Raw genomic sequence first — 21931 nt, 5'->3', positions numbered from 1 at the left:
ATTGATGTGTCCACGTGACTTGATCCCATATAGATAGTGAGAATTTAACAGTGGGGATGAGGTTGACCGCCTTAGGTCCTTGGCTGGGAGGCATCCATACCAGGGAATGTGGAGAGTAGAAATGCAAGAGGCCAGATTTGATGTGTGTCCAAACTCTCTGGTGTGGCAGCGAGTGCCATAAAACACATTGAGAAAGATATGTGGCCTGATAATATTTTTGTAAATTAGGAGCACCCAGGCCCCCAGTTGTCTGATGTTTTTGAAGGATTTGTATGTGGACTACGGCCAGCCCAGATAAATTTAGTAAGAGTCTGTTGTAAGGTATTCAGGACATGAGCGGGAATGTGTATGGGGGAGTATCTGTCGGACATACAGTAATCTAGGGAGAACAATCATCGTAATGGTTGCTATGCGTCCAAGCCAGGAGTTGATAAGCTTGGTCCAGTGAGTTAGATCCATTTTTATGCAGTCTATAATGCGAGGGAAGTTGGCCGAATATACTTGGGAGTAACTTATCATAAGGTATATCCCCACGTATTTGAGTTTCTGGGACTGCCACCGCAAGTCATAATGCTTTCAGTGTCTGAATAACAGAGAGTGGCCCATTTAGATCCAAAACTTCAGACTTGTTTATCTTATAATTGGAAAGTTTACTATATGTTTGGATTTCTCAAAGACGATTGAGCAAGATAATGTGGGGATTAGTAACTGTCAGTAGAACGTCGTCCACGTAGAGAGCAATTTTGTGTTCTCGTGAGCCTGTTGTGATCCCTGAAATATCTTTGTTCAGCCGAATAGGGGCTGCTAGGGATTCTATAATTAACGCAAAGCGTAGGGGCGATAGGGTACAACCTTGGCAGGTGCCATTATAGATAGGAAAAGGTGTGGATACAAAGCCATTTGCTAACACTGTGGCTGAGGGATTATGGTACAAGGCTGAGATCCCTCTACAAAAAGCTCTATGAATCCCCATGCTCACCAGCATTTTTCCTATGTATGTGTAAGCTGTTTCTTACAATGGAGACCCTACTTTAATTAATATGGATACGAGCAGCAGAATGCATTATAAGTCTTCTCTTCTCTAATGTCTACAGTTGACCGTTTTAAAGTGTAACACTGCAGCAATCATATGACATGAAGTTTTCTCAATCCATGATGGCATCTCTTGTTTTGTTTTGGGAGCAAATTGCAAATAAACAAAGGATTCTAGTTTAGAATTGTTTAGTCTTGGTGCACACTGGGTCTGAATTCTGATAAGATCAAAAATTCAAAGTTCCAAATATGTGCTGTGACTATTGTAAAACCGGGTCACATGGCACCCTAATTATTATAGGATGACATTTATTTCACTGAACACTCAGATCTACAGTATGCATTCATTTATACAAGCACTTAAACATTTTTAGGAACAGGGTACATCTTTTTATCTTCAGGGCACTTTATATAAAAGTGAAGGAATCTGAAAATGCTCTTTAAAAGTGTCTTATGGGACAGCTATTCATTTCATTTTTTTAATGCATATTCTAATAAAACATCTTTATTTAGGATTAAATGAATAAAACAAATACTACCTTAAAGATGTTTTATTATATTTTATTTATAAGGTTCCACAAGGCTTCCACTGTGCAGTACATAGGAAGTTAGAATATGCTACAAAATTACATACATACAGAAAAGAACAAAGGGTACAGATAAGCAGAATGATAAATGCATGGATGAAGTTAACAGTACAAAATGCATGGCATATAAAAACAATTCAGCATAACACATAACAGGGACATCGAGGAGGATGAAGAGTGGGCAGACATGAGACAGGAAGAAAGAAGTAGCAGAATAAATGTTGGCATAACTTTATAGAATATGGAGAACAAAGAAGTACAGTTTTAAATCCACTTTTTTTTTTTAAGCGGCAATGCCACACAGAAGGTTTTTTTGTTACTTTAAATAGCAAACACACACACACCGACTCTCAGCAGAGGGGGGAGAAGTGAGGGGAAGGATCAGTGCAGACAGAACTCAGAGGGCATTCCAAACCATCTACAGCATATACCATGTGACTGGTTGCTATGCCAGTCACATGACACTGTGGAAACAGTTCAGAATTAATCATTAATAGCAGCCTGAAGAAACAAACCAAGGAAAATGGTAAATACCAAGTTTCTTATACTTTGTCATAGTGATTTATGTTAAAAAACAAAAGAAAAGAAAACACCTTGTTTATTCATCGGATTGCTGCTTTAAGATTATCCCCCAATACATTATGATAATAAGAGTTCTTTATTAAATGTACCGTATTTATTCTCTCCTATGAAAGATCTATAATACAATACAGCTCTTTCGGCAGCCTTGAAAAAGGGAGACCGTGCACTCCATTATGTATGAGAAGAAACAACAAATGGAGGATCATAATTTAATTGTTTTTGTTTATGCATTGTGATTATGTTCCCTAAGGCTGCCAGTCGGGAAGTGGAGAGAGACTTTGACTCAGTGTATTCACGCCTTGTTCTGTGCAAGACCTACAGGTAATGTGGTCACAACAACTCTACTAAGTTATGTATAACATTTTATAGAAGCAAATTCATTTTCCTTCTGAATGGCCTCACTCAATGATTAGTAAAGCTCTGTGTCTTCTGCTCTCTGTAAATGCTGGAATGTTTATACCTTCTCTTACAGGTTAGATGAGGATGGCAAAGTGTTAACTCCAGAGGAGCTACTATATCGGGTATGTATATTTTATAGTTACAAGATCATTTCACCCAATACAAAATATTTGGTTGTATCGAGAGGAGGACAAGAGGTGAGCTTTTATCAAACTCCTAACAATGTTAACAATGCCTTTCTCCCATGTGTTTCCCTTTGGGGTGATGGCCAGCAGATGAAGTGGCAGCATGGGGCACCAGTGTGTTTGTGTTCTGGCCCGGCGCCAGAGTGCTGCCCTACTATTAGAGGAAATTCCAGACTCGCCTCAGCAATCTATTAGGAACATTTTAAAGGGAAAAAAGTGCAGGTGACCCAGCCCGAAATAGCCAGTTATCGGACCGATGCCCCCCAGCCCAGCCTGCCCCTGGCTGTCAGTGACGGCCTCTGGTTCTTGTGAAGTGGTCAGGTATAATTTCCTGGCTACCTGATTGTTGTATACTGTGTCGCTGAGAGTGAGTGATATATAAAGCTCAGTGGTGAATCCAGAGTTCACTGTTAATCACAATAAGGTCTTTGAGTAAGCACCGTAAGGAGACCTGTGGAAGAATCACGAAAGTGTATATTTTTTCCCTGTTTATACTTGTAATGTTTTTTTTATTAAATAAAATATATTTATTTCACTTTTCACTTTTCACTTACCAAAAAAGAAAGTTTTATCTGTTTGGATAAAAAACACTGCAGTGCACAAAGTGGCTAGCAGCGAATCTGTTTAACATATAGCAAAACTGTCACAAAGGTATAGATTAGTCCTGATCAGGAAGAGGTTAGGTATGAAACTGAAGCCCTGCAAAACCATGGAAATGGATCTGACTATAGAAGTGTAAAGGAGCTGTATCAGAAGTGGAAAGATATGTCGGACCTTGCAATAAATTCCACTATTCAATACACACCATATCTGGCTTTATAATTGTTATAACAAAATAAAATTCTAGTTCTAGTTGTTTTGTAATAAATTAAATTATGAAGTACAAAGTTAACTTCAATCTATTTTTCTACAACATCCAAAAAGAGCTTTGGGTGATAGTCATTATTTAAATCTTTTGATCATTTGACATGCTGGCACTGGCTATCTTGTATATTATATCGATAAACAGTGTATGCCTTGTACCATGCAGCTGAGTGCTATCCATTCAGGAGAATAATGCTGCACATGATCACTGACTTGCTAAGGAATCCATATTCTTTATTGCCCAGTCAGCTCTGGGAGCAGCTACCACCCAGCCACAGGAGGAAATTGCCTGTCTTACTTGTCAACAGAAAGCAGGGGGGTGTTTCCAAATGTCATGATGCATTGTGTTCCATATAAGCTGTAGTCTGTGTGTCATGTGGTTTGATACTGATTTATTTCTATGGCACCTTTTTTTCATATGTCATCTGAAAAAAGTTGTTTTCTTCTCACAAGGGGGTGCAGTCTGTAAATGTAAGTCACGATGCAGCTCACGCCCAGATGGACGTCAAGCTCCGCTCGCTCATTTGTATTGGGCTTAAGTAAGTAACAATAAAATTATCTTCATTCCATTATGTCTTGTAAAATGTTATTACTTTTTAATGAAATCAGAGGAAAAGGAATCTAGTCTTAAATACATATAAATAAAATGTTTCATTTAGTAAGTAAATAATAGTAGTAGTATAATTGGTGGATATGGTACAAGAGGGATGGTAACATAAAAATATGGAAATGGAATCTTCCTCAAGCGTTTGTATTAGGAAGTTACAAATTGAGAAAGAAAAAAAAAACACCACTTGCACTTGTGAAATGCAGCTTGGAGCTGCACATAACAGAAGTGGGAGTACCAACATTGCCCAGAAGAAATAGGCAGTTGTTTTTTAGCTCACATGACTTACTGATGGATTTTTATAGGGGAAATAAAAAGCACAGTAACTCTCAACACTAAAAGTTTTGAGAGGTTTCAAATTATTATGTAACCTAAACCTAGTAACATAGTTGATGAGGTTTAAAAAAGACACCAGTCCATCAAGTTCAACCTATTTTGGATCTCCTGCGGTCCTGCACTTATATTTGTCTTTTTATCTTTCCATTCATTTTATTATTTTATATCTATGTATTTTTTGTAGCGAGCAGGTCATCCATTTGTGGCTGGAAGTGCTGTGCTCCAGCTTACAGACCGTAGAGAAGTGGTATCAGCCATGGTCTTTCCTGAGGAGCCCAGGTTGGGTGCAGATCAAGTGTGAACTTAGGTGAGCAAGTTATTTACGGTAAATGATGTTCCGTCATGTAACAGAGGCTCTCCACATTGTGATGGTTACTGTGAGATGACAGACTGCTCCCCATTAAGAGCAGATGGCGCATGGTTGTGTGTCTAAGGATGTTTCTGCATGACAGAAGCAATCCATCACCGCAAGGCTTTAGCTGTGATCCCTGATTTGCCGTTGGTTCTCTTTATTTTATCCAAAAGACAACACACACATTTAGTTTATACAATATGCTGGTTTGTTTTTTTTGTTCCTGTAGTCAATTTGTTTTAGATTGTACTCATAAATAATACTGCTATTTCACCTCCTGCTTCAGCTTCCCAGACACAGTAATTACCCCCCCAAGTGGTACATTGTAGTTTTAATTTCTACTTGCTAAATTGTGTTTAACCTATTGGCTGGTAAGATGAGTTTGTATATTATCCATAACACAATGCATCATTTGTTATAATCTGTGTAACGGTTGTGATGTGCAACGTCACAGTGCCCAAATTAACTGTTTACTTTTGGGAAGATTGAAAACTATTAATTAAAATGCAAAAATAGTAAACTAGATAGTAAACTCTGTTGTTTAAAGGTTGTTTTGTAATTCCTGTTATGTACTGCACTGAGGGAGAAGTTGCCACTATACAAACATGGAATAATAATACAATGTTCTGTAGGTGGTTTTCTCTGTTATTACTGTATATAGAGATATTTTTGGGGGAAGAAAGCCTATGCATAGTAATTTAAGAGGGACTGTCCCTAATTTAAGAAACAAGAACCAGTCATATGTTTGATTTATTGTTTTATAAAAGCTTAAATGTAACATATTCTTAAGGGCCAAAGTGCTAAATAGTTATTTTTACTTTTAAGTCACCTGTGATTATTTTTATGTTTGCAATGTATGCATACATTCTGCTTTTCCATCATTTCCATTAAAAATTTCAGTAGTGACCTTTAGAAGCAAAATAAATTGTTAACAGGGCTTTACGTTTGATAATAAGGCCCAATAGTGTGCCCGCTATTACATTCTGTAACAGTCCCCACAGTGTGCTCGCTATTACATTCTGTAACAGTCCCCACAGTGTCCTCGCTATTACATTCTGTAACAGTCCCCACAATGTGCTCGCTATTACAGTCTGTAACAGTCCCCACAATGTGCTCGCTATTACATTCTGTAACAGTCCCCACAATGTGCTCGCTATTACATTCTGTAACAGTCCCCACAGTGTGCTCGCTATTACATTCTGTAAAAGTCCCCACAATGTGCTCGCTATTACATTCTGTAACAGTCCCCACAATGTGCTCGATATTACATTCTGTAACAGTCCCCACAGTGTGCTCGCTATTACATTCTGTAACAGTCCCCACAGTGTGCTCGCTATTACATTCTGTAACAGTCCCCACAGTGTGCTCGCTATTACATTCTGTAACAGTCCCCACAGTGTGCTCACTATTACATTCTGTAACAGTCCCCACAGTGTGCCCGCTATTACATTCTGTAACAGTCCCCACAGTGTGCTCACTATTACATTCTCTAACAGTCCCCACAGTGTGCCCGCTATTACATTCTGTAACAGTCCCCACAATGTGCTCGCTATTACATTCTGTAACAGTCCCCACAGTGTGCTCGCTATTACATTCTGTAACAGTCCCCACAATGTGCTCGATATTACATTCTGTAACAGTCCCCACAGTGTGCTCGCTATTACATTCTGTAACAGTCCCCACAGTGTGCTCGCTATTACATTCTGTAACAGTCCCCACAGTGTGCTCGCTATTACATTCTGTAACAGTCCCCACAGTGTGCTCACTATTACATTCTGTAACAGTCCCCACAGTGTGCTCACTATTACATTCTGTAACAGTCCCCACAGTGTGCCCGCTATTACATTCTGTAACAGTCCCAACAGTGTGCTCACTATTACATTCTCTAACAGTCCCCACAGTGTGCCCGCTATTACATTCTGTAACAGTCCCCACAGTGTGCTCGCTATTACATTCTGTAACAGTCCCCACAGTGTGCTCGCTATTACATTCTGTAACAGTCCCCACAGTGTCCTCGCTATTACATTCTGTAACAGTCCCCACAGTGTCCTCGCTATTACATTCTGTAACAGTCCCCACAGTGTGCCCGCTATTACATTCTGTAACAGTCCCCACAGTGTGCTCGCTATTACATTCTGTAACAGTCCCCACAGTGTCCTCGCTATTACATTCTGTAACAGTCCCCAACAGTGTCCTCGCTATTACATTCTGTAACAGTCCCCAACAGTGTCCTCGCTATTACATTCTGTAACAGTCCCCAACAGTGTCCTCGCTATTACATTCTGTAACAGTCCCCACTGTGTCCTCGCTATTACATTCTGTAACAGTCCCCACAGTGTGCTCTCCATTACATTCTGTAACAGTCCCCACAGTGTGCTCTCCATTACATTCTGTAACAGTCCCCACAGTGTGCTCTCTATTACATTCTGTAACAGTCCCCACAGTGTCCTCGCTATTACATTCTGTAACAGTCCCCACAGTGTGCCCGCTATTACATTCTGTAACAGTCCCCACAGTGTGCTCGCTATTACATTCTGTAACAGTCCCCACAGTGTCCTCGCTATTACATTCTGTAACAGTCCCCAACAGTGTCCTCGCTATTACATTCTGTAACAGTCCCCAACAGTGTCCTCGCTATTACATTCTGTAACAGTCCCCAACAGTGTCCTCGCTATTACATTCTGTAACAGTCCCCAACAGTGTCCTCGCTATTACATTCTGTAACAGTCCCCAACAGTGTCCTCGCTATTACATTCTGTAACAGTCCCCAACAGTGTCCTCGCTATTACATTCTGTAACAGTCCCCACTGTGTCCTCGCTATTACATTCTGTAACAGTCCCCACAATGTGCTCGCTATTACATTCTGTAACAGTCCCCACAGTGTGCTCACTATTACATTCTGTAACAGTCCCCACAGTGTGCTCACTATTACATTCTGTAACAGTCCCCACAGTGTGCCCGCTATTACATTCTGTAACAGTCCCCACAGTGTGCTCACTATTACATTCTCTAACAGTCCCCACAGTGTGCCCGCTATTACATTCTGTAACAGTCCCCACAGTGTGCTCGCTATTACATTCTGTAACAGTCCCCACAATGTGCTCGCTATTACATTCTGTAACAGTCCCCACAATGTGCTCGCTATTACATTCTGTAACAGTCCCCACAGTGTGCTCGCTATTACATTCTGTAAAAGTCCCCACAATGTGCTCGCTATTACATTCTGTAACAGTCCCCACAATGTGCTCGATATTACATTCTGTAACAGTCCCCACAGTGTGCTCGCTATTACATTCTGTAACAGTCCCCACAGTGTGCTCGCTATTACATTCTGTAACAGTCCCCACAGTGTGCTCGCTATTACATTCTGTAACAGTCCCCACAGTGTGCTCGCTATTACATTCTGTAACAGTCCCCACAGTGTGCTCACTATTACATTCTGTAACAGTCCCCACAGTGTGCTCACTATTACATTCTGTAACAGTCCCCACAGTGTGCCCGCTATTACATTCTGTAACAGTCCCCACAGTGTGCTCACTATTACATTCTCTAACAGTCCCCACAGTGTGCCCACTATTACATTCTCTAACAGTCCCCACAGTGTGCTCGCTATTACATTCTGTAACAGTCCCCACAGTGTGCTCGCTATTACATTCTGTAACAGTCCCCACAGTGTCCTCGCTATTACATTCTGTAACAGTCCCCACAGTGTGCCCGCTATTACATTCTGTAACAGTCCCCACAGTGTGCTCGCTATTACATTCTGTAACAGTCCCCACAGTGTCCTCGCTATTACATTCTGTAACAGTCCCCAACAGTGTCCTCGCTATTACATTCTGTAACAGTCCCCAACAGTGTCCTCGCTATTACATTCTGTAACAGTCCCCAACAGTGTCCTCGCTATTACATTCTGTAACAGTCCCCACTGTGTCCTCGCTATTACATTCTGTAACAGTCCCCACAGTGTGCTCTCCATTACATTCTGTAACAGTCCCCACAGTGTGCTCTCCATTACATTCTGTAACAGTCCCCACAGTGTGCTCTCTATTACATTCTGTAACAGTCCCCACAGTGTCCTCGCTATTACATTCTGTAACAGTCCCCACAGTGTGCCCGCTATTACATTCTGTAACAGTCCCCACAGTGTGCTCGCTATTACATTCTGTAACAGTCCCCACAGTGTCTTCGCTATTACATTCTGTAACAGTCCCCAACAGTGTCCTCGCTATTACATTCTGTAACAGTCCCCAACAGTGTCCTCGCTATTACATTCTGTAACAGTCCCCAACAGTGTCCTCGCTATTACATTCTGTAACAGTCCCCAACAGTGTCCTCGCTATTACATTCTGTAACAGTCCCCAACAGTGTCCTCGCTATTACATTCTGTAACAGTCCCCACTGTGTCCTCGCTATTACATTCTGTAACAGTCCCCACAGTGTGCTCTCCATTACATTCTGTAACAGTCCCCACAGTGTGCTCTCTATTACATTCTGTAACAGTCCCCACAGTGTGCTCTCTATTACGTTCTGTAACAGTCCCCACAGTGTGCTCTCCATTACGTTCTGTAACAGTCCCCACAGTGTGCTCTCCATTACATTCTGTAACAGTCCCCACAGTGTGCTCTCCATTACGTTCTGTAACAGTCCCCACAGTGTGCTCTCCATTACGTTCTGTAACAGTCCCCACAGTGTGCTCGCTATTACGTTCTGTAACAGTCCCCACAGTGTGCTTGCTATTACGTTCTGTAACAGTCCCCACAGTGTGCTCGCTATTACATTCTGTGTAGCAACATTTTAGTTATAAGTTTACAGTAATTGGACACAGTGTGCTCCCGCTTGTGTGTGTATGTGTGGTGACTCTATAGTCATACACAGAATTCAACTGGACATTGGGCAGAATTAGGCAGGTGCAGGCTTTACCCGATAGGTGTGTTTTTGTGGGGCCTGGTGCATTGCATAAATAAAAAATAAAAACTCTGCCTGCCTAAGGGAAGTCCGAGTATAGTTTGAGGAGTTGCAGAGCCTTTCCACTGCGTAAAGACCTTTCTTCTCTTCTTGTGCTAGATGCTAAACATTTACAAGGCAAAACATTTTTCTTTTTTTTTTTTTTTTTTTTTACAGAAATATCAGTATAATTCTGGATGTAAATTATCATAAAACAAAGCTTACAATACACACATAAAAAATTGCAGTCAGTTGAGGAATTGCCGGTTTATGTTTCAGACCAATCACGGGGACAATTGTGAAGCATAGATGGTTCCAAAAGGGAACATGTACACATGGGGCATGTTCTTTGAACTCCTCAAATGCTTCTCTTTCTTTAACGTATGGAAACTTGTACACTGACCTCAACGAGATTTCTCATTTATGAACATCACATCATTAAAGGGAAGTGGGACATTTTATACGCTGAACATATCTCTAGTAACCTTATATTTTTAACACCCAGCTAACTTTCTCTCTGACCCCAGTAATGAGTCAGACAGTGAAGAGTGAGACAGACAGGTGGAGTCAGTGAGGCTATACTCTGCTAGGAAGGAGGTGGAGCAGGAGAGGAGGACGAGACTCTGGTGCCACTCAAAACGTCCTTGAGTGCCACCTTGTGGCATGCGTTTGAAGGGTTGCTGATGCTTGCTGTAGAGAATGCTTAAACTTTGTTTTTAAATTACAAACAAAATATGGCTTTTAGAATAATCAATGTTCTTGGTTCATGTATGTGCATGCGGGAGATCAGTGCATTTAATGTAATGCTCCTTATTTGTATGTTTGTGCAAAAAAAATTTAATACACCGTTTTTACCCCTACAGTAACACCGTGCTCTGCTCTCTCTTATATTCAAATGTAATTAAAAGCTTTAAACTGAAAACCAAGCATAGGAGTAGCACACAGTTCCTGTGAGCACACACTGCCCTGAGATGTTTAGTCACAATGAGCAGGTGAACGTCAGTAATTTGGTTTAATAAAGATGTTTGTGCATTGGAACACAGGTAGGCCTTGTTCATGGGTTTGAAAGTTTCCAGTTAGAGAAAATGGGTTGCACACTGTTAATGCTCTCTAAGGGGCCATAATCCCATCTATGCACCAGCCTCAAAATTGAGTACACTTATGTGCGGCACACAACCAGGCACAGAAATGCAAAGAGAGATGAGCATTTTTGTATCATGATTGTATGTCACACATGCCCCATTATCTTGCTGGTATAATTTTAAATGCACACCGCTATAATGCTATTAAATCTTTCTTTGTTACTATAAGCAGTCATCTGCATAGATCATAATAGCATGCTGGGAAACGTATAAAATTGCAGAGACAGATATAATGTTTATATTATTTGAAATAGGAACACATTCATTGTTGTTTTCTATTTCCCCAGGGTACTTTCAAAATTTGCCTTCAGTTTGTCACCAGACTGGGAATTGCCTGTGAAAAGAGAGGTAAGCCTGAATATGTTTTATAGTACACGGATAAGGTTAACGAAGACAAAAGAAGACAAAACTTTTTGGGCACCTTCCCAGAGTGTTATACTGCCGATGCCACTGAATTATAAAGTCATGTAGTAGAGTGGAAAAGGGTATATCTACCATCTGCCTGGGTTCCTGCAGAATTCCGTCTGTTGTATTGTGGTGAAAGTGGGGTGGTTGTTTCCACAAGATTTGAGAACATTACTTCTAGAGATGAGCGCACTTGGATTTATGAAATCCGAGCCCACCCGAACGTTGCCGATCCGAGTCGGATCCGAGACAGATCCGGGTATTGGCGCCAAATTCAAACCTGAAACCGAGGCTCTGACTCATAATTCCGTTGTCGGATCTCGCGATACTCGGATCCTATAAATTCCCCGCTAGTCGCCGCCATCTTCACTCGGGCATTGATCAGGGTAGAGGGAGGGTGTGTTAGGTGGTCCTCTGTCCTGCTATATCTCGTGCTGTGCTGTGCTGTGCTGTGCTGTGTCCTGTGCTGTGTCCTGTGCTGTGTCCTGTGCTCAGTCCAGTGGTGCTGTGTCCTGTGCTCTGTCCTTCTGAGGTCAGTGGTGCTGCTGGGTCCTGTGCTCTGTCCTTCTGAGGTCAGTGGTGCTGCTGGGTCCTGTGCTGTGTCCTGTTCAGTCCAGTGGTGCTGTGTCCTGTGCTCTGTGCTTCTAAGGGCATAGTTATTTCCCCAATATTCCCCTGTGTTTAAAAAAATAAAAAAAAGTTATTTAAAAAAATACCAAAAACTAATTTAATTTTTTTTTAATTACCACAAAATTTGCACAACCAATCCTGCAGTATAAGCCCATTGGTACTGCAATATTACCAAGTTCACACATTCAGCAGTAAAAGTCCAGTGGTACTGCAATATTACAAAGTTCACACATTCTGCAGTATCAGTCCAGTGATGCTGTGTCCTGTGGTCTGTCTTGCTGAGTTCCGTAGTGCTGCTGGGTCCTGTGCTGTGTCCTGTTCAGTCCAGTGGTGCTGTGTCCTGTGCTCTGTGCTTCTAAGGGCATAGTTATTTCCCCATTATTCCCAAGTTTTTAAAAAATAAAAAAAAAGTTATAAAAAATATTAAAAAAAAAAAAAAAAAAAAAAAAAGTAATTATAACCAAATTTGCAAAACCAATCCAGCAGTATAAGTCCATTGGTACTGCAATATTACCAAGTTCACACATTCTGCAGTATCTTGTGCTACATATAATGGAGACCAAAAATTTGGAGGATAAAGTAGGGAAAGATCAAAACCCACTTCCTCCTAATGCTGAAGCTGCTGCCACTAGTCATGACATAGACGATGAAATGCCATCAACGTCGTCTTCCAAGCCCGATGCCCAATCTCGTAGTACCGGGCATGTAAAATCCAAAAAGCCCAAGTTAAGAAAAGTAGCAAAAAGAGAAACTTAAAATCATCTGAGGAGAAACGTAAAGTTGCCAATATGCCATTTACGACACGGAGTGGCAAGGAACGGCTTAGGCCCTGGCCCGTGTTCATGACCCACGGATCTTATCCCTCCTCCTCCTCCCCCCCCTACAAAAAATTGAAGAGAGTTATGCTGTCAGCAACAAAACAGCAAACAACTCTGCCTTCTAAAGAGAAATTATCACAAATCCTCAAGGCGAGTCCAAGGGTGTTGGTGGTTGTCAAGCCTGACCTTCCCATCACTGTACGGGAAGAGGTGGCTCGGGAGGAGCCTATTGATGATGTAGCTGGCGCTGTGGAGGAACTTGATGATGAGGATGGTGATGTGGTTATTGTAAATGAGGCACCAGGGGGGGAAACAGCTGATGTCCATGGGGTGAAAAAGCCCATCGTCATGCCTGGTCAGAAGACCAAAAAATGCACCTCTTCGGTCTGGAGTTATTTTTATCCAAATCCAGACAACCAATGTATGGCCATATGTAGCTTATGTAAAGCTCAAATAAGCAGGGGTAAGGATCTTGCCCACCTAGGAACATCCTCCCTTATACAACACCTGAATAACCTTCATAGTTCAGTGGTTAGTTCAGGAACTGGGGCTAGGACCGTCATCGGTACAGGGACACCTAAATCCCGTGGTCCAGTTGGATACACACCAGCAACACCCTCCTCCTCAACTTCCTCCACAATCTCCATCAGATTCAGTCCTGCAGCCCAAGTCAGCAGCCAGACTGAGTCCTCCTCAATACGGGATTCATCCGAGGAATCCTGCAGCGGTACGCCTACTACTGCCACTGCTGCTGTTGCTGCTGTTAGTCGCTCATCTTCCCAGAGGGGAAGTCGTAAGACCGCTAAGTCTTTCACAAAACAATTGACCGTCCAACAGTCGTTTGCCATGACCACAAAATACGATAGTAGTCACCCTATTGCAAAGCGTATAACTGCGGCTGTAATTGCAATGTTGGTGTTAGACGTGCGCCCGGTGTCCGCCATCAGTGGAGTGGGATTTAGAGGGTTGATGGAGGTATTGTGTCCCCGGTACCAAATCCCGTCGAGATTCCACTTCACTAGGCAGGCGATACTAAAAATGTACAGAGAAGTACGATCAAGTGTCCTCAGTGCTCTAAAAAATGCGGTTGTACCCACTGTCCACTTAACCACGGACATGTGGACAAGTGGTTCTGGGCAAACTAAGGACTATATGACTGTGACAGCCCACTGGGTAGATGCATCCCCTTCCGCAGCAACAGCTGCATCAGTAGCAGCATCTACAAAATGGCTGCTCGTGCAAAGGCAGGCAACATTGTGTATTACAGGCTTTAATAAGAGGCACAACGCTGACAACATATTAGAGAAACTGAGGGAAATTATCTCCCAGTGGCTTACCCCACTTAGACTCTCATGGGGATTTGTGGTGTCAGACAATGCCAGTAACATTGTGCGGGCATTAAATATGGGCAATTTCCAGCACGTCCCATGTTTTGCCCACACCATTAATTTGGTGGTGCAGCATTACCTGAAGAGTGACAGGGGTGTGCAGGAGATGCTTGCGGTGGCGCACAAAATTGCTGGACACTTTCGGCATTCAGCCAGTGCCTACCGCAGACTAGAGGCACATCAAAAAAGCATGAACCTGCCCTGCCATCACCTCAAACAAGAGGTTGTGACGCGCTGGAACTCCACCCTCTATATGCTGCAGAGGATGGAGGAGCAGCAAAAGGCCATTCAGGCCTACACAGCCACCTACGACATAGGCAAAGGAGTGGGGATGCGCCTCAGTCAAGCGCAGTGGAGACTGATTTCCGTGTTGTGCAAGGTTCTGCAGCCATTTGAACTTGCCACACGAGAAGTCAGTTCCGACACTGCCAGCTTGAGTCAGGTCATTCCCCTGATCAGGCTGTTGCAGAAGCAGCTGGAGAAAGTGAGGGAGGAGCTGGTGAGTCATTGCGATTACACCAAGCATGTAGCTCTTGTGGATGTAGCCCTTCGTACGCTTTGCCAGGATCCGAGGGTGGTCACTCTTTTAAAGTCAGAGGAATACATTCTGGCCACCGTGCTCGATCCTCGGTTTAAAGCGTATGTTGTGTCTCTGTTTCCGGCGGACACAAGTCTACAGCGGTGCAAAGACCTGCTGGTCAGGAGATTGTCCTCTGAAGAGGACCGTGACATGCCAACAGCTCCACCCTCATTTTCTTCCACATCTATGGCTGCGAGGAAAAAGCTCAGTTTTCCCAAAAGAGGCACTGGCGGGGATGCTGATAACATCTGGTCCGGACTGAAGGACCTGCCAACCATTGCAGACATGTCTACTCTCGCTGCATTGGATGCTGTCACAATAGAAAAAATTGTGGATGATTACTTTGCTGACACCATCCAAGTAGACATGTCAGACAGTCCATATTGTTACTGGCAGGAAAAAAAGGCAGTTTGGAAGCCCCTGTACAAACTGGCTCTATTTTACCCCCCTCCAGTGTGTACTCGGAAAGAGTTTTTAGTGCAGCGGGGAACCTGGTCAGTGAGCGGCGAAGGAGGTTGCTTCCTCAGAACGTTGAAAAAATGATGTTTATAAAAATGAATAATCAATTCCTCAATGAAGTACAGCACTGCCCTCCAGATACTACAGAGGGACCTGTGGTTGTGGAGTCCAGCGGGGACGAATTGATAATGTGTGATGAGGAGGAAGTACACACTGTAGGGGGAGAGGAATCAGAGGTTGAGGATGAGGACGACATCTTGCCTCAGTAGAGCCTGTTTAGTCTGTACAGGGAGAGATGAATAGCTTTTTTGGTGTGGGGGCCCAAACAAACCAATCATTTCAGCCAAAGTTGTTTGGTAGGCCCTGTCGCTGAAATGATTGGTTTGTTAAAGTGTGCATGTCCTATTTCAACAACATAAGGGTGGGTGTGAGGGCCCAAGGACAATTCCATCTTGGAACTTTTTTTTTTGCATTATATGACCAATCAACAGTCGTTTGCCATGTTCAAAAAGTAAAACCAAATTTAAACAAATTCAAGAAATTAAACCAAAAGTAAAATGCCCTGTCATAATTTAAAACAAGAGGTATTGACGTGCTCTAAAACTACTGTATTGTTGTTTATATTTTATAAACACTACACTTGAAAGCTTGAGTCTTTCAATGAAAACTGTCCATTGCACGAATATTTGCAACAGGGACAATTTTAGGGTTAATAAAGTCAACTAATAACACTTCGACGCTGTCTGTCTTTATAAACACTACACTTGGAAGTTGTAGGAGGTATTGTGGCCCCGGCACCAAATTTACTACCGGGGCCACTCCACTGTGCAGTCCATATTTAGGTGTATCAGATATTAAACAACGGTGACAGTTGATGCCCAATTTTTTAATTATATTGTTGGCGCTGTAAAAAATTGTGTTCCGGGCACACCACACTACGCAGTCCATACCCTTTTTTGGTGGAATTCTGACCCGTGGAGGGTTTTTTAATTATATTGTGGCCTCGGTACCAAATTGTGTACCGGGGCCACCACACTACGCAGTCAAGATAGATAGATGCGTATCATAGATAAAGTACATTCAGTGGTGTGGGGCAAATTGAAAAATATTCAAAATGCACTGACATTATCAAAAACAAGAGGTTTTCACACGCTGAAACTCCAACATGTATATGATGGAGAGGATGGAGGAGCAGCCGTATGTGCAGTGTAATGCAGACCTGTTGAAGGTTTTTTATATATTTTATTGTGGTGCCCAGTGCCCACTACTCTACGCAGTCCAGATACTATTTTTGGGTGTAATTCTGACCTGTTGAAGGTTTTCTATATATTATATTGTGGTGGCCAGTGGCCAGTCCTCTATGCAGTCCAGATACTATTTTTGGGTGTAATGCAGACCTGTTGAAGGTTTTCTATATATTTTTTATTGTGGTGCCCAGTGCCCACTACTCTATGCAATCCAGATACTATTTTTGGGTGTAATTCAGACCTGTTGAAGGTTTTCTATATATTATATTGTGGTGGCCAGTGGCCAGTCCTCTACGCAGTCCAGATACTATTTTTGGGTGTAATTCAGACCAGTTGATGGGTTTTTAATTGTATTGTGGGGAACACTCCTCTACGCAGTCCAGAAAGATACCTCGTTGCAACGTTTTGTACTAAAAAAAAAAAATTATTGTGAGGTGTTAGGTGTTCAGAATAGCCTTTAAATTAGTGGAAATTATTGTTATTGAATGTTATTGAGGTTAATAATAGCGTAGGAGTGAAAATAAGCCCAAAAACTTGATTTTTACACTTTTTAGTTTTTTTTCAAAAAAAATCCGAATCCAAAACCTTAAATCCGAACCAAAACGTTTCGGCAGGTGTTTTGCAAAACAAATCCGAACCCAAAACATCGGGAAAATCCGGATACAAAACACAAAACACGAGACCTCAAAAGTCGCCGGTGCACATCCCTAATTACTTCATTATTGGAAGATACTCCACTAAAATTGTATTACCTATAATATTTTGCACTCTTGCTGGTGCTAGTTATTTATACCTATAGAGAACTGGTTGTCAGTCGGTAAGAAACAAAATACTGCAGACCACAGAAATGTTTCCCTCCGATAACCTGTTTCTCTTTGTTAGTACATCAGTTTGTGTGTTTTTTTATTATTGGTACTGCTTAAGTTAGGCTTATTTTGTGTCAATATTTACTCGCCTCTCTGCAACATTCAGAAAACACTGGCCAGTATTCAGAAAGTTCTGTAATCTGCAGTACTTAAATGGAGTCTGAGTTGGTAGAATTCTTCAATATTTATGTAATGTAATGGTACTTGCATCATCTGATGGGGAGTGTGCTGGGAGGAAGTTAGTTAACACCTGTCAAATGGTAAGAAAACATTACATTTACAGCACAATAAGCAATGTCTGTTCTGTTAGTGTTGAAATAAGAGGACTTGTCACCTAAGCAAAAGGCCCTCTTTTATTAACTACAGGCTGTTCAAAGCATAAAGTAGAACCAAAATCCTTCCATTCACATACCCAATTTGTCTGGGATGTGGGAGAACGTGTATACTTTATGGTCTATCGAGATGACATAGAGCAGGGGGCAGCAGTGGTAGCGACTAGCATACTAATGACCCAACCAATTGGAATCTCTCACAAGTGAAAGCTGTGGTCTTTTCATTTATTCTTTATTATTGATAAAATTGATTGATTTTCTGCATGGTAAAGCTCCCATAAACAGTCATACTCCCAGTGAGTTCAATGATTGTATATTGCAGCCGCATGTCAAACAGAGATGTTTAATAATGTTTGTGTTTCTTGAGGAGTAGGTGGTGATTGCAAATTCTGTATGTGATTGGGTGCTTTGGTGGTAAAATAAAACGTATAACCGTAGAGTAAATTGTGAACATTTGTCAAATTAAATATCACTGTACAATTATTTATTTCAAAATGAGTTTTTAAAAATAAGGCTGTATTACTAAAGAATGATGACCTGTTAATGTCTTGCAGGAAAAGGAGAAGAAGCCACTGAAGGAAGGGGTACAGGATATGTTAGTTAAGCACCATCTCTTCAGCTGGGATATTGACGGTTGATGACGGCTATGTTATTATGCCCCGCAAGTTTTAAAACTGACCCTATGGAGTCGGACAGAACTTCACTCCAGCAATGCACTTTTGTATTTCTGCTCTACTGCCAAGAACTCTCTCTGAAAAAAAAAATCTTGATGTATTCCACTCTGGATTAACACTCCAAATTGAATGTAGTATGACGGGACAGAAGGGAACTTGAGGCCAGTCACAAACACGGAGAAGAGAATGTGTCACATTTCATGGTGGTACTTCACTTGAGTTCTTTCATTCTGTCTCTTCTGTCCAGTCAGGTTGAAATCGTCTGGCTTGCAAAAATGGTCCAAAATCATAAAAGTCCTATAGCTGTGTGTATATAAAATATATATATATAATAAATATGTGTGTATATTTTGAGACAGATCTGTAGATTTTTCTTTTGGCAACTCATCTCCTACCTCCTCCCAGTTTGCTATCTCTATTGCACTATACAATGTTTCAAAAACAATATTTTGTGGCCTAAATGTAATATAAACAATACACAAGTCTGACTTTCCATGAGCATGTAGTAATAATATACATGCTTAGTGCACACGTGTTGCTGACTTTCTTGGCAGTGTTAAACTATTTTGCCACTTCTGTTCCATTATGTTTTCAAGGACCAGAAGGCTGTGAAATGACCTCTCTTTGTAAAATAATTGCTCAAAGCTTCGAATGTCTCAGTAGTTTATTCATTTTTATTTTATTTTTTATGTTTTTAATGACAGTTTAAAATACAGATTGATCCAATGCAAAAGACATCTGTAACTTTCCAAAATGTGTATGTAAAGTCTCTATTTCATGACAGATTTTGTTTGTAGTGTTTTGTCCCAATGGAGTAGTCCAAGCTGAAGTCAGTCATTTTAGGTTTGACAAGGCTCTCTTCAATTGTCTTTTTTAATAGTTTTATTTGTTTTGTTGCACATAATGTAAGAGGGTTTACATAGTGAATATATGCACCACTAAAGATTGTTCCTTACTATATTATAGAAAATTTAGGCGGGACGAGGGGGTAAGGGAAAAATCATTGCAATTTAAACAGTTAAAAGCACCTTTATCTGTAAATTAGAGAAGTTAAATATAAAAAGATGTCTTTACGAACAAAAATGTGTAGACTGATGCATGTGAGAAAAGGTCTCTTCATGTTGAGTGAGACTTGCGACTTTTAATTGAGTGTGTGGGAAAACTTAGATCTTGATAACGTAAAGACAGTAACTACTGTTACTAGAAATGTAGAAACCTGTTGGTTGCACAGGAAAAAATTGACTTTTGGTACAGTAAATATGGTTTTGGTATTATAACTTGGTACAAATCATACATAGATTTTTAGAACACTTGTGTAACACTGCATATTGCTTCAAGCAAATGTATACTATACTTGATAACTGGCATCCAGGAGATTGGGGGGAGGTGGGCATGTTTGGGGCTCAAGAATTGTATAATTAACCCCGCCCCCTAAATTACATCACACTTGTTTAGCCAATTACAACAGGGAGCCACAATGACACGTGAATCGCGTCATAAGTCCCCCCCCCTGCCACTAAATTAATGGTTACAGCCAGGAACTGGGAGGTTTTTCTGCTCTCCCGGTAGTCAAGGACATTCCGGTAGAGCAGGCAACTATGATGTATACTTGTCCAGACAAAGCTGCTAGGTAACTATAGGTTTTTGCATTTTGATTGGCCCGAAACTAATGTTTTGCAGAAAATGAAAATCTCTAAATGGCTGTTCTAATGCAAATCTGGTGATTTCATTTGTGGTGTTCAGGTTCTACATTGTAGGCGGTTTCAAAACGTGCCTAGAGTTAGATTATTATGTGTCACAGTTTTCACCAATGGAAATACTTAACTCTAACAGGGGTTATTTTTCCCAAGTTCAGACTTTGCATACAAGCACATTAACAGGAGCAGTGGGAATCTTAGGATCATATATGTATTTTACTACATTCTAGAATATTAGACAAAACTTCAGGTCACAGGGTGTCCAGATTTTCTGTTTTTGTGTAAATCTGCTGAAAAACCACAGACGGAAAGCGTGGTCGTAAGAACGTCCGATCTGCATTCACTCCATGGTGAACAGTGTAAACAGAGGATAGAATGGGGGTCTGTAACACTAATCTATTATTTGTTTATAAAAGTGTGGAAAAGTGCTGTTTTTTTCTTTTCACCATTATAATGAATATTTATTGAAGAACTCACATTTGCACAGTTTCTTAAAATAGCAACTAAGTGTAAAATGCTAGCTTATGCAACATAAACATGTATAGCATTATCATATTTAGCACATTAGAAGTATTCAAGTTTCCATGTGTAAAACACCTAAATATTAAAATATATAGACATCTATATAATTTTTAAGTATATGTTCACCTTTTGTGGGCTTTATGTATTTATCTTAATTATTATCTATTATTTTATATAAGGGAAGCACCTTGCCTATAGTGTGATAGATGCACTCTTATAAAATGTATGTTTGTTTTTACTGTGCTTTGCATATGATCAGCTTACATCACTATGTCATCTGTCTGACGTTGTGGCCCTGAAATTCCCAAATAAAATATCTGCAGATGACTCAGCACTTGTGACCGGTTATATGCAGTGTGCATACAGTGCTTAGAAGGAAGCAGAGGAAACTTGAAGGTAACATAACTATTAAAAACAGCAAATAGACAGGCTTCCATAAGCAAAGTAATGAAAACAGCTTGATTATCAGAGTAGTGATCAAAGATGTTCAGATTCTCTCTGCGGTTTAAACAAAACCTGTATGACCCATCTGGTGTTTTGTTAAAAATAACATTTTTAAGTGTTGCTCATAGGCAACAGGTGAATGTTAAACAAGCAATAAAGTGTACTTCAGGATTGTACAGCTAGTAATAAGTTGGGTGGAGTGATTATAGCCTTGCGGCGTGTGGTTGGGGTAGGACTTTTTAGTTGCTGGTCTGGTACATTGTTCCAAGTAGTTAAATGAGAGAGAAATCCCGTGTTCTACTTACATTGGATAGATGGATGGTGGAAGACAATGGTAGTTAAAAAATGAAAATGAAATATGCACAGTGAAATATCTAATGGCGCTATTTTGTTGATCCACACAGATGTTTTGTAAGACCACTGGCATTTCTTCTCCTTATACAACAATAGTGGAGCATATCTGAAAACGTCAATGTGTTTAAAAGTGACATCCATGTTTTTTGGGAGCATATCTTAAAGGACCTCTAAAGCTAAAATACTGGGTGCTGCTTTATACAAAGCTATGCATTGCATTCACAAATATTAATGTCAGGTCCATAATCAGATACAGTCACAGAACTTGAAATGTTTGACATTACATTACATTTTGTGTAGTTGAATACAGGTTTGTTCGTTATAATCATTAATTGTTTGGCATAGGTTATGTATGTACATACAGTTGGTGATATGTCCGACCGTGTTGTGTTGCTCTGCGCTGAATTCAACTGGCCTCAAAATAGTGATATATTGTTCATTATTAGGAGCGCTTTCTGTATAGCCACTTAGATGCTAGACGAGC

The 21931-nt window shown here is 40.9% G+C and overlaps 1 protein-coding gene across 3 annotated transcripts in view; it reads left to right on the top strand.

Moving 5' to 3' along the window:
* Nucleotides 1–18784, top strand: part of SGSM3 (small G protein signaling modulator 3) — a 54146-nt gene extending 35362 nt beyond the window's left edge. For all 3 annotated transcript variants that reach the window (XM_075182999.1, XM_075183000.1, XM_075183001.1), the window contains exons 17-22: nucleotides 2452–2522; nucleotides 2674–2722; nucleotides 4103–4188; nucleotides 4777–4899; nucleotides 11319–11379; nucleotides 18311–18784. In XM_075182999.1, coding sequence (XP_075039100.1) covers nucleotides 2452–2522; nucleotides 2674–2722; nucleotides 4103–4188; nucleotides 4777–4899; nucleotides 11319–11379; nucleotides 18311–18394 — 474 coding nt within the window. In that variant the 3' untranslated portion in view covers nucleotides 18395–18784. The remainder of the gene's footprint in view (nucleotides 1–2451; nucleotides 2523–2673; nucleotides 2723–4102; nucleotides 4189–4776; nucleotides 4900–11318; nucleotides 11380–18310) is intronic.
* Nucleotides 18785–21931: the final 3147 nt, after the last annotated feature.

Source organism: Mixophyes fleayi, chromosome 8 (assembly GCF_038048845.1).
Source record: "Mixophyes fleayi isolate aMixFle1 chromosome 8, aMixFle1.hap1, whole genome shotgun sequence".
NCBI lineage: Eukaryota > Metazoa > Chordata > Amphibia > Anura > Limnodynastidae > Mixophyes > Mixophyes fleayi.
This window is presented reverse-complemented; position numbering and strand designations above follow the sequence as displayed.